At 47.9% G+C, this 15565-nt stretch overlaps 1 protein-coding gene across 1 annotated transcript; it reads left to right on the top strand.

Annotated features, from left to right (window-relative positions):
- Positions 1–397: 397 nt before the first annotated feature.
- Positions 398–13645, top strand: FMOD (fibromodulin). The gene is made up of 3 exons (XM_038380117.2): positions 398–947; positions 4657–5649; positions 12673–13645. The coding sequence occupies exons 2-3, from the start codon at positions 4662–4664 to the stop codon at positions 12822–12824; spliced, it is 1140 nt and encodes a 379-aa protein (XP_038236045.1). The 5' UTR covers positions 398–947; positions 4657–4661; the 3' UTR covers positions 12825–13645.
- Positions 13646–15565: the final 1920 nt, after the last annotated feature.

Consider the following 15565-nt stretch of genomic DNA (forward strand, 5'->3'; position numbering starts at 1 on the left):
TCTAAGGTGCCACAAGTACTCCTTTTCTTTTTGCGAATACAGACTAACATGGCTGCTACTCTGAAACCAGATATTACAGTAATGGGATCATAAAAGGATGGATAGAAACCCAGGACTCCCAAGTCCTAGTCTATGTGCTGTGTGTCTTACTTCTAGGGCATCCTTCCCCACAGTATTTAAGCAAGAAACTATTTTGCTTCCCATGTGGCTTGACAGAGGACTCCAACTAGAGGGACTGTCAACCTGGCACCTTTCAGCAGCAGGTGAAAACAAATTCTTAGGGTTACATTCGTTTTTTGGTATGTAGTTTATGTACCTTGGATGCTGCTTCATTAGAATAAATATTTCTATGATACATTCCTATTTAATAGTAGAATAATAAAATATCAAGGTTCGCTGGTGACCCAGAGTCAAGGGATGCAGCCTGTGGGCCATTCTGCCATCTCCCCCCGCCCCCCCGCAGTGAAAACATGAAAGATGCTTTGTTTCGAAGCCATTCATCCTCAGCGTCTCCCCCAACCCAAAGCCCATTTTTTTTAAAGCAGCCCCATCGTCTCTGTTTGATGAGAAATGCAGGAGACCTAGGAAAAGTCTTTTACAAAACAACATCCACGGTTCCACTAACTTGTTAAACAGAGAGAGGCTGGAAACTGCCAACGCCTCTGCAAGGAAAGACACGAGAGTGAGAGAGAGGAGAGAGAAAAAGCAGGTTATTTATAAAGTCAGGCAGTGGTAGGGTATCTTCACTCGAGTCTGCAAACTGACTGCTGCTGGGAGGTCACTCCAGAAGAAAAACCCTGCAGTGCCCATGACCTACAAGCACACTATTTGATCAGGACTGCGGGGCGGGCACCAACCCTGGCAAATTGAGACACACACATGCTCTTTAATACACAGGAGATCAGGCAGACGAACACTGAGGCTTTGGAAAAGGGACTCTGAGTCTGGTAAGCTGATTTCTGTATTTATCATGGGTTATGATGCCTTTTTTTTTATTATTTGTTTGCATACCTGCACCGCAGAGGGAATGCAACCCCCTCACCATGCCGGTGGCACGACGCTGACACAGGGAGCCCTGTGACTCACACGCCAGTGACATGGATGGCACAGGTCTGAGCCTCAAGGGCTGCTTTGGTTACTACTGGGGGAGCTTTCACCCTTATTAACAATGCCTTTTTTTCATTGGTGACTTGTTAGGGAGGGGTGAGCCAAGCTAGACAGACAGATTCATGCCAGACTCCAGTCTCTAGACCTCCAACCACCACCTACTCCACCCAGCACAACATCTACCTGGCTCTGCATTGGGTTCTAGATGAAGAATATTACCTGGTTAACAGGTGAGAAGGTGTCGATGATGGGGATGGATGAAGCTCATGCTGTCCGATTCTGGTTGTTCCAGCAAGGTGCCCTATGCAGCACAATCCCCGTTAGACTAGCTGACAGTGGAATGGGACCAGCTTATTCATGCTGACAGATGAAGAAGTTAAACTTGGACAGTAGAAAGCTCCCTATAGGAAGGGGGCTGTAGGTTGAGAGACAAACCTTGTGGACTTGGCATTGGACAGAGGGAAACTGTGCTGTATATGCAAGAGAGACTCCTTAGGAGCGGGTAGATTGGGGGACCACCTCAGAATGGTGTGTACTTGCAGGAAGGTACCCCTAGGAACAACAGTGTGTAAGGGAGATTCCCCCTTAGGAACAGTTCCACATAGTGGGAGAGATCTAGGAATTGGGGCAAACCCCCTAGGAATTGTGCCAAATGGGGGGACAGACCCCCGAGGAATGGTGCTGTACAGTGGGAAAGATGGCCTTTAGTGGGGGTGGAGGAAGCCCATTTATCGGGAAGCAGGAGTAGTATTTTACCAGTCAAGGTACCCCTGGAATGGGAGGAGGAGGAGAGCTGCTCTCTGAAGCAACCTGAATGCCAAGCTCCTGCACCGCACACAGACTCAGTAATGCACCACGTTTCACTGGCCCCACTGGCTGCAGAAACTCCTGTACGTATGGAAAATGGAAGAAACCCAAGAGCCCAGCCACGGAGTGTTTCAATCTCTCTTTTCTTCCCACAAGAGCAGCCTGCCAGCCAGCAGTGTGCCTAGATGGCGATGCGCAGTCTGGCTCAGAGCAGGACTGTACCCTCTTTGTCTGGAGTGCTGGGATTCCTCATTAGGGGTGGAGATATAAATATCCCCCCCTTCCTGCAGTTCTGTTTTGTATCTATGTCTGAGTCAGGGCTATGGGTGCTGTGAGGCCTGCTACAAGTAACCCAGAGGCCTCCTGTGATAATTAGTCTGGAGACGCCCCTGCCAAAGCCACAGTTTGGACAGGCTGTCTGCACTGCAGGGGTAGCAAATCCAGATCAGAATATCCAGCAGACACCAATTTCACAGCTTTGCAAGGGCCTGGGCATGCCTGCAAGGGGACCTCTGATCTTCCACTCTTACTTGGATTATAGTAGCACCAGCCAAGAGCGCAGCCCCATTGTGCTAGGTGCTGTACATATGGGCAGTGACGGTCCTTGTCCCACAAAGCTTACAGTCTAAATACACCAGACAGAAAGAATGGGAAGTGTTATTGCTATCCCCATTTCCAGATAGGGAACTGAGGCCCAGAGCGAGATAAGGTGACGCAGGAAGACGGTAGCAGAGATGGGAGTTGAAGCCCGGTCTCCTACAGCCCAGGCCAGTGCTGTAAGCACAAGGGCAGCCTTCTCCCTCCGCAGAGCAGACCTTAACATTAAGTTGGATTCACAATGCTCAGAGTAGCTGGAAGCCTCTGGGAGCAGCCCACTCTCCATCCTGCTGGTCACTCTGTGACAATAAGGCCAGGCCATTGAATGTTGATAAAGTGCTTTGTGGTACGTACTGGAAGATGCCTCCATCTCCAGGGTCATTCTCCCCTCCCCTCTGGGTGGATGAGCCCAGTCCTGCCCGCACTGGGAGTTTGCTCGCTGATTTGAGGAACTCAGCCTGCTTCCATTGTGTTACCACTGCCCCGAGGTCCTGGCGTATAAGAGGAGGAGATGAAGGATTGAACCTGCTCTCATCCCTTTAACCTCCCCCACTCAGTGCAGCCTGGGGTATTTCCCAGATGCTTTCCAAACTCTTCCTTGCATGCTGTTCTATGCATGCAGAATTAAGGAAAGAGTGTAAGCCACTGTGTGGGTGGTTATATGGCCCTCATGGCCATGGTGTGCCAAAACCTACCGTTATTAGTGGCAAGGTAGGGCAGTATTATGTAGGTAGGGCTTGTTTAGTCTGCAGAAGAGAAGAGTGAGGGGGGATTTGATAGCAGCCTTCAACTACCTGAAGGGGGGTTCCAAAGAAGATGGAGCTCGGCTGTTCTCAGTGGTGGTAGATGACAGAACAAGGAGCAATGGTCTCAAGTTGCAGTGGGAGAGGTCTAAGTTGGATATTAGGAAACACTATTTCACTAGGAGGGTGGTGAAGCACTGGAATGGGTTACCTAGGGAGGTGGTGGAATCTCCACCCTTAGAGGTTTTTAAGACCCAGCTTGACAAAGCCATGGCTGGGACGATTTAGTTGAGGTTGGTCCTGCTTTGAGAAGGGGGTGGGACTAGATGACCTCCTGAGGCCTCTTCCAATGCTAATCTTCTAGGATTCCATGATTCCATTAACCCCATTGTACAGATGTGGAACTGAGGCACGGGATAGATTAAGTCACTTGCCCAAGTCACGAAAGATGCCTGTGACAAAGCCAGGAATACCAGGTTTCCTGAGTCTTGATCCAAAGCCCTCTCCAGTAGGCCACCCCTCCTCCCCAGCCGAACAGGCTTTGTCTCATTGCGTCCAGGTGCCTGGGTCTGAGACTGCAGCCTGATGAAATATTAACAGCAACAATTTCATGCCACTAATTTAGCCCCTTTTCTTCTGCTTGTAAATTATCCATGAATAGACTTTGATCTTAGTAAACGTGTTTGCTATGCAAAAGTCGATGATGAATGGTTACTTCAGCCTCTGGGTTTCATCGTGACTATTTGTCACTTCAGACAATTGCTATTCATGGAGTCTAATTGGTCACTTAAGTCACAAGGTATTGTTTCTGCTTCCTGAGGGGGTGACGCCTAAAGAGCTTCCAAGCAACCACTCATAATGCAAATCTTTATACAGGTCCATGTGCATTAAATATATTTGCAATGTCAGAAGACTTGGGTTCTCTTCTCAGCTCATCACTGACCTGCTGTCTCTGTCTCTCCTCCATCCTGTATACTTTTTGTCTATATATACTGGGATCAGGAACTCTTACAATGTACAGCTCCAAGCTGAATGTTCACAAAAAGCAAATGAAAGGGTGGTGAATTGGATCCAGCTCTCTCTATTACTGCAACTCAAGGGCCCCCACCCGCAATGGTATGATAATAACACTTGGCTCTTATACAGCACTTGTCATTAGCAGACCTCAAAGTACTTTACAAAGGAGGTCAGTGTCATTATCCTCATTTGTACTGAAAAACCAAGAAGGGAAGTGACTTGTCCAAGATCACTCAGAAAACCAGTGACAGAGTCAGGAATAGAACCCAGGTCACCTTGTTCCCTCTCCAACGCTCAAGGCCCCATGATAAACCCCCGCCTGCTTCCTATTTCTATCACTTGTGCCTGACCTAAAGTTGCTCATATTTTTCCCACTTCTATACAGGTTCCATGAGGTTCTGCACAATGCACTGGGCTTCTGTCCTGATAGTAGCTGGGCTGTGTGGGGTCTCCCTGGGCCAGTATGAAGACGAAGAAGATATGTACTGGTTGCATCAGTACCTTCGCAGCCAGACGTTGTCCTATAATTACATGCCATACTACGAGGATGAGGTCCCCCCTTACTCTTATGTCCCGCCTGGGTCCTCCTTTGCGGAGCCCATCCCTGAGCCTGTTTCCCGGGAATGCCCCCAGGAGTGCGACTGCCCCCCCAACTTCTCCACAGCATTGTACTGCGACAGCCGCAACCTGAGGTACCTTCCCTTTGTGCCTTCCAGGATGAAGTACGTCTACTTCCAGAACAACCAGATCACCACCGTCCAAGAGGGGGCTTTCGACAATGCCACAACGCTGGAATGGATTGCGCTACACGGCAACCAGATAACCAGTGAGAAGATGGGCAAGAAGGTCTTTGCCAAGCTCAAGAACCTGGAGAGGCTGTATCTGGATAATAACAACCTGACCAAGATGCCCAGCCCCCTGCCCAGGTCCCTGAGAGAACTCCACCTGGCTTACAATCAGATCACAAGGATCCCATCCAATGCTCTGGAGGGTTTGGAGAACCTCACTGCCCTGTATCTCAGCCACAACCAAATCCATGATATAGGAGCATCTTTCAAAGGGTTAAAGTCCTTGATCCTTGTTGACCTGAGCTACAATCACCTCAGGAAGCTCCCCGATGGCCTCCCAAGCTCTCTTGAGCAGCTCTACCTAGAGCACAACTACATCTACACCATCCCTGATGAGTATTTCAAGGTATCCCCCAAGCTGCTCTATATCAGGCTGTCCCACAACAGCCTGACCAACGAGGGGCTCTCCTCCAACACCTTCAACACCAGCAGCATCCTAGAACTCGATCTGTCTTATAACAGGCTCCAGAAGATCCCCCGGGTTAGCACCAACCTCGAGAACCTCTACCTCCAAGGGAACCAAATCAATGGTGAGCAGCATCCCAACAGCAACCTCTTGACGCTAGGTTGTCCCATTGCCAATGGTCAGGACAAAGGGGTAGGGAGATGGGGAGCCAGGTTCTGGCACCGTTTGTTGGAAGCGGCCTGGTCTAATGGCCTGAGCAGAGGGCCGGAACTCAGAAAACCTAAATTCCATTGCGGTCTATTCCACTGATTTCTTATGTGGCCTTAGGACAGCCACTTCCCTACTATGTGCCCCAGTTTGCCCCATCTACATGGTACTTTTGTAAAGTGCTCTGAGATGCTGGGATGCACGGTACTCTGGTAAGTGCAAGGTGTTATCCTTTTGCTCAGTGGAAGTCTTTCTCGTGTTTGTGAGATTATCTTTTTAAATTCTGCAAGATGAGGTAGAACTCCACAGGGAATTAAAGGTGAAGAAATAATGAGATTAAGATACATTAATGATTAAAAAAATATTAGCTGAATTAAATCATCAGAGATCAGGTGACAAAGGTCATTTTAGGTAAAGTGATGTGGCTGCACTGAGGATGGGGGATGCCACCGAGATAAGAGGACATCAGAAAGTATAGTAAAAAGAAAAGGAGTACTTGTGGCACCTTAGAGACTAACAAATTTATTAGAGCATAAGCTTTCGTGAGCTACAGCTCACTTCATCGGATGCAAGTGAGCTGTAGCTCACGAAAGCTTATGCTCTAATAAATTTGTTAGTCTCTAAGGTGCCACAAGTACTCCTTTTCTTTTTGCGAATACAGACTAACACGGCTGCTACTCTGAAACCAGAAAGTATAGTGTATCCAAATAGGATAGTATCCCTTTAAATATTTTGAGAACCCTATCGTGGTGCTCACTGTGTCCTCTATATTAGAAGCCAGTGAGAGCAGCAGCGTGTAGGTGGCTAAGACTGGCGTGTTTGTGTACATCGAGTAAACACAGTTATTTGGGACCCAGCTGTGCACCCAAGTGGTTTCTTTATATGAACTTTTGTTGTGTAAAGAGTAAAAAAGCACAACAGAAAAGGTGTGAAAAGAAGAGAAAGAAACTCATCCTTTGTATGGCAGGTGAAAGACAATATTCTGCCCTCCCCGCTCACACTGGTGCATGGATGAATAACCCTAGAGACCTACATTTGGTTTCCTGCACCAGGATGTAAATTGTGGTGCAAGTGACGCACCTGATTCCGTTCTCACTTACATGGGTGTAAATGGGGAGTGACTCCACTGAAGTCAATGGTGTGGGTGGGAGCAGAATTGGGTCCAGAGGACACAGGTTTTATCAGGAAGGAGGGGTAAGTGGCAAAGTGGTGTAACTTACGCCACGCTTTGGCACTCAATGGGCGTGCAAGTCTGCGGGGCGCAGATTCAGACCTGTATAGTGAGCACAACTCCTATTAAACCTAATGGGGATTGTGTCTGCTTACACCAGACCTGAATCTAACTCTAGGAATACGGGTAATGGTGTAGGTGCACCTACCCGTTTACGTGCATGAGCAAAGGCTGCTCTCTGAATGCCAGATCCGTGCAAGGTTTGCTACTTTGCCACTTACATGCACCTCGTACCATACTCTGTCATTTACACCAAGACTGATTTGACCCATGGGAGTTGCACCAGCTCACTCCAGCTTGCATTTGGCCCATGAAGTCCACTTGTGTCTATGCATTTGGGCTTCTGCCTAACTTAATCCTGTATCTATTCCTGGCCTGGAGCACTGGCTTCTTGACATTACTAGCTCAGAAGCCAAAAGTAGTGATGCTCCTCTCCCTGGGGTGCTAAAGCACCACAGTGCATTTCTTCCGTCCTGTTGCTCTGAGCATGCATCATCATTACAATTAGTGAGCGCTGCTGCCTGGCCTTTCTGGCAGGCTCCTTGGCACAGGGGCTAAATCCATCTGCACTGGCCAAGAAACTCCAGTGTGTATTTAGCTGGATGTCCTGGGTGATACTGACACGAAAGCCTGAGCAAATGTCTGAGGGAGGGTCTCCATCAGGGTGAGATGATGGGGTTTGTGCTGGGGTCAGATGGGGCTGGGGGTAACAGGGTCTGTGTTGTCACAGGGATTCTTATATCTGCTCACGTTGGCAGTCCCTGAGCCATCCTAGATCAGAGATTTGTGCACAGAATAGTCTTTCTTGATCAGCGGTTCTCCAGCAGGACTGGCATTGCCTGGCTTTGATGACTGCTGCTGTAGGCTCCCCTTGCCCTGCTCAATGCTGAGCTTCTGTCTGCTTCCTCTTTACAGGTGCACATTACATTCGAAGGCAGGGGTTCTCAACCTTTTTCTTTCTGAGGCCCCCTCAACATGCTATAAAAATTCCTCAGCCCGTCTGTGCCACAACAACTAGTTTTCTGCATATAAAAGCCTGGGCCAGCGTTAGGGGCAATTGCCTGGGGCCCCACACCACAGAGGGCCCTGTGAAGCTAAGTTGGTCAGGCTTTGGCTTCAGCCCCAGGTAGTGGAGCTTCGGCTTTCTGCCCTGGGCCCCAGCAAGTTTAATGGCGGCCCTGCTTGGCGAACCCCCTGAAACCTGCTCGTGGCCCGAGGGGGCCCTGGGCCCCTGGTTAAGAACCACTGTTCTAAGGGGCTATGGAGTTTCCAGACACCACTGCAATGTAGAGTGGACACAGCTGAATGGGAAGCGACAGAGCCAAGGAATTAGTCTGGTTCATTGGGACAGTGGTGTATCATGTTGGAAGAGACACCAGGTGCTGTGTGAGGTCTCATTCAGAGGACTCCTTGCACGTGCTGTCTGTGACTTTGATACGACTATTACACCACTTGTCACTAGCCGCAGCAGAAGTCCCATCTGTAGGGGCAGCATCTCCTGCTTGGAAAGTCATTGGCCCACCTCTCCTTTTCCATTTCTAAGGTCACTTATTGGTCCCCAGAAACCAGCTGCCATCAGTGGAAGCTCTGCAGGTCCAGACTGAAGAGGGGATGCAACCCTAAACTGTAGCTTGCGTGCTGGCCACTTAGTTAATAACATCTCCGGCTATTCCCAACACACACGGAACAAATACGGGAAGGAGGAAGCCTTCAGTCCATGACAGCATGTAACTGAAGCAACCCATATCGTGGGCTCCAGTAACCAGTACACAAAGGTTACCGGGTTCCATAGATGACTCTTCATTCAGAGGGATCCCAAGAAGACACATAGAAAGGACCAGACAAAACCAAGCATCTTTCTTCTTTCAGTCTGCCTGTCTCCCTCTCCCTCCTTACTGGGATCCACTAAACTTCTGCCATCAGCATTTCTTTAGAATTTCTCCGATTTGGCAGCATCAGGGAATTCAGCTTTGGGCCCATTTATTCTAAAACCTTGGATCACCCAAAGCAGCTTGGATGTAATGGGCAGATTCTTTCATGTCGGAAAGTCTCATGTCAGTGTCTAGATTTCTCTCCAAAATATCCAAGTCACAGGAGCAATGTTCATGTTCAAAATTTGGCTCCCCACTAAAAGGCAACTGGAAAAATCTTGTTTGAGATTCTAAATGTGCTATTTTGGGGGGTTCCAGAACCTTTATCCTGACAGTCACCACTTTGAATCCAGCCTAGGTCCATTGCTGACCATAAGTCATGAATGTTATTTTCTGAAGGATGTTCAGTACCCTGAAGGGGTTTCATCTTATTATTTATTATTGTCTTGCTTATAGACCCAACCAAGATCGGGACCCTATTGTACTAGGGGCTGCATAGACTCATGGTAAGAGACAGCCCTGCCCCAAAGAGCTTGCACGCAGATCCTCAAAGATATTTAAGTGCCTAACTCCTATTTATTTCAGTTTACCTCCAAAGTGGATTACGCTAATTCAGAATAAGGCATTCCTATCTGAAATAAGAACATCCACACATGGAGTGAATCAGGAATAGTTAATCTGCTTTAAATTCACATCCTACCTTTTTCTGGATTATTTTTCATGTCAACAAGCCCTTGGTCTCTTTTGCTTTGCTTCGCCAACTGTATGATGCAGATAAGAACTGCCCTACCTCACCGCAGTGTTGTGAGGGTAAATCCATTTTTTAAGAAATTGGGGGGTTACTATAGTAATGGTGGCCATATAAGCACTTAAGACAGGCACCCCAAAAGAGGCCCTCCAGGTTAGTGGAAGCATCATGTGTGGGAAACTTGCCCTGTCATTTTCTGTGCTGCTGAGGTTCTGTGGTTAAACAGAAGCCTTTCATCTCCAGAACCAACCTGGCATCTTTCACCAGGGCGTAATTCACTGAAATAAGAAAACAAATGGAACATATATTTTTTTAAGCTGAATGCCTGGAAAAATCCATTCCTGCTTCGCTCCCCTGACAAGCCCTGCGATCCGGATGCTCTGTAATATCAGAGAAACCTGAGCAACAAGCCGTGGCTGTCTGGATCACTTATTTAAATTAAGTGTTAGTGATGCCATCAACTGTTTTAAGGGAAATGCATAGCCCTGCACTGGGGAACTGACAGACATGCAAAACGAGAACAGACTCCCAAGTGTTTGCTTTCAACGTGTGCAGTTGTTGAGTCTGCACATAGATGGCGTTAAATCATGCTGGCGCTCAACCCCTTCTGTTTATTTAGTCATGCATTTTTACGGCTGTTTTTGCAGCTGAACTTGAAAATGTTCAGTGGGGTTCTCTGAAGAACTTTATTTCCCTGTAGTGAATGAGGAATGCTGCAGGTCGACAGAATCGAGAGGCAGTGTTTTGTTTTAACACAGACCTGGCCTCTGCTGAGCTTTTAAGATAATGATGTTGTGATCTCCTGGATGGAAGACATTCTCCCTGTGACTCATCTCCGATGGACAATACCACTTTGTCTTTAGTGTCATCATCCAAGGATCTCAAAGAACTTTACAAATCCTAATGATTGAAGCTGAGGCAGTGTGGTCCGGTGGATGGGGCATTGAACTAGGTTTCCGGAGAGATTGGTTTGACCCCTGGCTTTGCCACGATCAAGCTGTGTGACTTTTGGGCAAGTCATTTAACCTTGTCACCCACTGACTGTCTTGTCTTCTGAAGCTCTTTAGGGCAAGGGCTGTCTCTCACTATGCGTATGTACGGCACTTAACACAATGGGGCTTGGATCTTGGTTGAAGCCTTTAGATGCTACTGCAGTGTTCCCATGTAGGTAAGTATGTTGGGGTACTCTACATACTAGTACTTAAGTACTTTAAATTTTCTGTACTTAGTACTTGAATTTAAATACATTTTAAAGGTACTTTAAAGAACAAATAACTTTTTTTTATCTGCAAATACTTTTTCAAAATAGCTGTTTGAAACCATCACATCCCTTCCAACTGTCCCAGAATCTGGCTGGCCCCCAGAACCCACTGTCCCAGCTTAGGGATTTCAAACCTTGAGTTCCAGCTACCAGGGTTTTTTTTCCGTTGGCCCCGCTGTTGCACTAGCCAGGGAGGGTGGCAGCCTTGCCTCCCCACCACCTTCGTTTCTGAATGGTCAATGCAACTGGCAGTGGGAGACCTGCTCCCCGGCTCAGCTGCAATGGGGAGACTTGTTCACAGCACCTGGGGAAACCCCAGAGCACAAGACTCCTTTGTATGGATACTTTTCTGCAGCAACAACTCTGTGATGAATCAGTGTCCAAAGAAAAAACAGATAAGCTATTATAAGAATTAGCTTAATTCTTATAATACAGGGGTTGAAAGAACTTGTACATGTACTTATAAATACATCAGTTCTATTTCCACAGCATACTTGTACTTCTTGTAAAGTTCTCTGTAATGGTGTGCTTGGCACTTATATGGAAGTCCATTTTATCAGTACGTGCGTCAACACTGTGCTGCTGTAACAGAAATAACAGGGTGTCACAACAGGGAAATAGAGGCAGTGAGAGATGAAGTGACTTGACCAAAGACACGTAGTGAAACAGTAGCAGAGGCAGGAATAGAACTCACGTTTCCCATCTCCCTGCTCTTACCACTCGTCAGGGCTACTCCCCCTGTGAAAGAGCGACAGAGGGCCAGCGGGCGGCTCAATGCCTATTCCCTGTCCCGCTGCCCCTGGGTGGTGCTGGAGAGATGGACTCTCACTGTTCTCCCAAGTCTGCATGTGAGCAGTGCAGTCACCTCCCCGGCTTTAAACAAGGAACATCTGTGCTAACAAATTCTCTCTCCCCGGCTAGGTATTTGTTAAGTCTCCACCAAGTCCTGGAGCTTTGCTGCCCCCTGGTTGCTTTCTTCCTTCCCAAAGGCTGCACGGAAAGCTGGAGCATGCCCCTCTCCAAAACACACCCTCTCCCGCAATACAACAGGGGGCTTTCAAGGTTTGCTGTGGCTCTGTAGTGGCCCAGCAGCCCCCTTCACTATTAGCAGAGAGATCTTGCTAGAAGTAAGGATAACAGACCCAGCTCTGCTCTGCAATCTACTTCCCTTCCCCATGTTAACAGGAGGGCAGGGTCCGAACCCTCCCTCAGCTACCCGAGTGTAACTCCATTGACTTCAGTGGGGTGACTCCTGATTTACACAGGAATGAATGAGAGGAGAATCAGGGCCAGGGCATTTTCTGCCCTTTCAGACATGGCTAGTGGTTTTGGTAGCCTCCATTTGTTGGGTGCCCAACTTTAAGGGTCCTGATTTGCAGAGAAGGTGCTCAGCGCTGTCTGAAAATCAGGCCTCCTGAAGGTGTCTCAAAATCGTTACTCAGTTCTGAAAGGCTTGGCCCTTGTCCAATATATGTTCCGAACCCCACTGAGATAGCCCAAGTATGATTTTTAGTTATGGGAGGGATTTTTTTGTGGGGGGGGGGGGGACAACAAAGGGGGCACAGTGGTTCTTAACTGAATTCCAAAGGCCCTGTGTCTGCACTATGGAGCAAGGCATTGCAATAAAATGCACTGTATAAAAAAGTGTATTCCCATGGTGCCTAGGCGTTCTAGTCATGTCCACTTGTTATGACTATTACTACCCAGGGTGCTGTTAGTGCTGATCGAGCCTAGGCATGGCTCTTTCCCATCAGGACTGTATGAACACTAGCTAGAGAGCTCTGGGCTCCAGCTGTCTCTTAGTGCTCTGTCTCCTTTTCCCCCTGCAGAATTCTCCATCAGCAGCTTCTGCACAGTCATCGACGTCATGAACTTTTCCAAGCTCCAGGTCTTGCGGCTGGATGGGAATGAGATCCAAAGGAACGCGGTGCCCCCAGATGCCCCCCTCTGCCTGAGACGTGCTGCCGTCATTGAGATTTAACCCCGACCGACCCACCCCCTTACCCCCCGTGCTCTCCCCCTGTCTTCAGAGCAGCACCACACCCGTTCCAGTAATCCAGGCTGGGGGAGGCCTTCACTCTCGTTTTAATGCAGCTTGATGATTTGATTTGGCTTCTGCAATAGCGTAATATGGGTGGCACAATAGCAGCCAGAGTAGAAGGGATGTGTCATTAACTCCACCCACTAGTTGCTACCCTTTTTAGCTTATCAGGTCACACCAGTATGGAGGCAGGTCTCTGCTTTGTCCTATAAAAACCCTACTTTTCTCTCTCTAACCACCCAATCAATTCTCTTGATGATTCCCCACCATTGTCTTGCTGCACACATGTCCATGCGGCTCCCACCAGCATGGGTGGATTGCCTGGAGGAGACTCAAGTTGTCTCCATTCAGATGCATTGGATTTGAAAGTTTGATGCCAGCTAGGATGGTTTTGGGGTTCATATTCTGCGTAGGAGGAACTGTGGAAAAGGGATCAGAGACAGGGGAGGAGGAGAATTCAAGTTTTTAAAAGGTAGTGTGGAAAAACAGAACAGGCCATGGGACAGGATGGGGATCATTTGAAGAGAGACTTTGGAAGAGAGGAGCAGAGAGGAAGAGTGAGAGGAAAATTTGAATGGAAAAACTGCAATAATCTATGGGTCAGAACTTCACCAGGTATAAATGGGTGTAGCCACATTGACTTCAGGCAGCAGGTTTAAAACAAACAAAAGGAAGTATGTTTTCACAAAATGCACAGTCAACCTGTGGAACTCTTTGCCAGGGGATGTTGTGAAGGCCAAGACTATAATAGGGTTCAAAAAAGAACTAGATAAATTCATGGAGGACAGGTCCATCAATGGCTATTAGCCAGTATGGGCAGGGATGGTGTCCCTAGCCTTTGTTTGCCAGAAGCTGGAAACAGGTGACAGGGGATGGATCACTCGATGATTACCTGTTCTGTTCATTTCCTCTGGGGCACCTGGCACTGGCCACTGTCAGAAGACAGGATACTGGGATGGATGGACCTTTGGTCTGACCCAGTCTGGCCGTTCTTATGTGCTTATGAATGATGCTGATTTACACCAGCTGAGGATCTGCAACTTTACATCCTGTATGTACTGGTCTCCTCTTACTTGAGACTGCTGAACTTTTAGGGGACTATCTTCCTAGGACACACTGCAGACTTCTGTTTAGCTAGCAAGATGTAGGAGCTGGTTTATAAAGGGGAATTGCTGGGATGGGCGGGTGGGGGGGGGAGGCAGATTTGTTTGGTTCAAAGGTTTGCAGGCTAGTTTTTGAGCCCCGCACTTCCCTTTCCTCCTCAGAATGTGGGCAAACCAACACGGCCTATTGCCCAATATGTGGCCAGGGTGTCACCATCTAGCTGGAATTTGCCAATAGGATGTTTTAAGCTGAATTGGGCCAAAAAAAATGCCAATAGATATATAAAGCCTGGTTCCCATTTATCCTATGGCCCTTTTGAACTGCAAGAGGGTGACAGAGCAGCTTTAGAGTGAGTGCAATTATCTTAGTGCAAGCGAGACTCTGTGCTATGGATTTTTAAATTGATAGACCGTGGGCCAGATTCTGTTCTCTGTAATAGTGGTGTCAAACCCGGCACAACTCCATTAGATATACTATAAGGTTTACAAACCCTCTTGCTTCTAGGTATCGGCTAACCAGCAACTGCTGGAGTTAGGGTGAAACTACTGCTAGGGAAGCTCGTCCAAGAATTGTCCATGAAGGAATTTCTTGAACATTGCTGTGAAGCAGCTGATACTGGTCACTGTCAGAGACAAGATACCAGACAGATGGGCTCCTGGTCTGAGCTAGTATGACCATTCCTATTGTAAGCTAGCCTTCATCTTTCTCTGTAACATTTATAGCATGCCTGCCAAAGTGGCTGCCAATGGAAGTCCGTGAGGTGTTGTTACTCTGGATTTTTGCCTGAGATCCAAACCTAACCTCTCCTCTTTGTATTAACTCTTAATTCATAGACACAAACACCCTCGGTGGGCAAAGCAAAAGGCGCATATGTGGCTGAGCAACAGAGATGGATCGACAGGCGCCTGCAACAAAGTTAGCCACGTGAACGTGACACATTTACCAGGCAGTAGCGCTCACAGGTGGGGGGAGCGGTGGGGGGGTTGTCCCTGACCTGTCAGCCAGCCATGCCAAAGTACCTATAGGTGCTGGAACTAGGAGTGCGGGGGGATGCTGCCGTACCCCCTGGCTTGAAGTGTTTTCCATTATATACAGGGTTTACAGTTTAAAATTCCACCTTTTTCTGCAGGGTGTTTGCATTGGATAACTGAGTTCCTGCCAAACTTTGTCCCCTTCGGGTGGGACGAGTGGAATTTCAAGGCTGCAAGAGCATTAAGTTTCCCACTTGCACTGAGTTGAAAGTTATAAACTTTGGCACAACGTAGCAACCTTTTCCAGTCCAGGGAGCAGAAGGGCAGATCTTGGGTGGCAGCTTCCTTGGGGTAGTATCATTCTCTGAACGGCCTTTCCTAAGTCAGCTCCACCAAATGAATTTGCAGGTGACCAGGAGGAGACAGTGCAGCAGCCATAGCTGGTGAGGAAAAGCGTTCTTGTTACTTTCAGCTCCTGTGGAATCCAGCTTTACTAATCACTGCTCGTAACCTAGGGATCATACCTTTCTTTCCATGCGCTGCTTGGCTGCAGATGAAGAATGCTACAGTTTAACAAAGTGGCATTCAGAGTCAGTGGTAACTATA

This window comes from Dermochelys coriacea, chromosome 21 (genome assembly GCF_009764565.3).
Source record: "Dermochelys coriacea isolate rDerCor1 chromosome 21, rDerCor1.pri.v4, whole genome shotgun sequence".
NCBI lineage: Eukaryota > Metazoa > Chordata > Testudines > Dermochelyidae > Dermochelys > Dermochelys coriacea.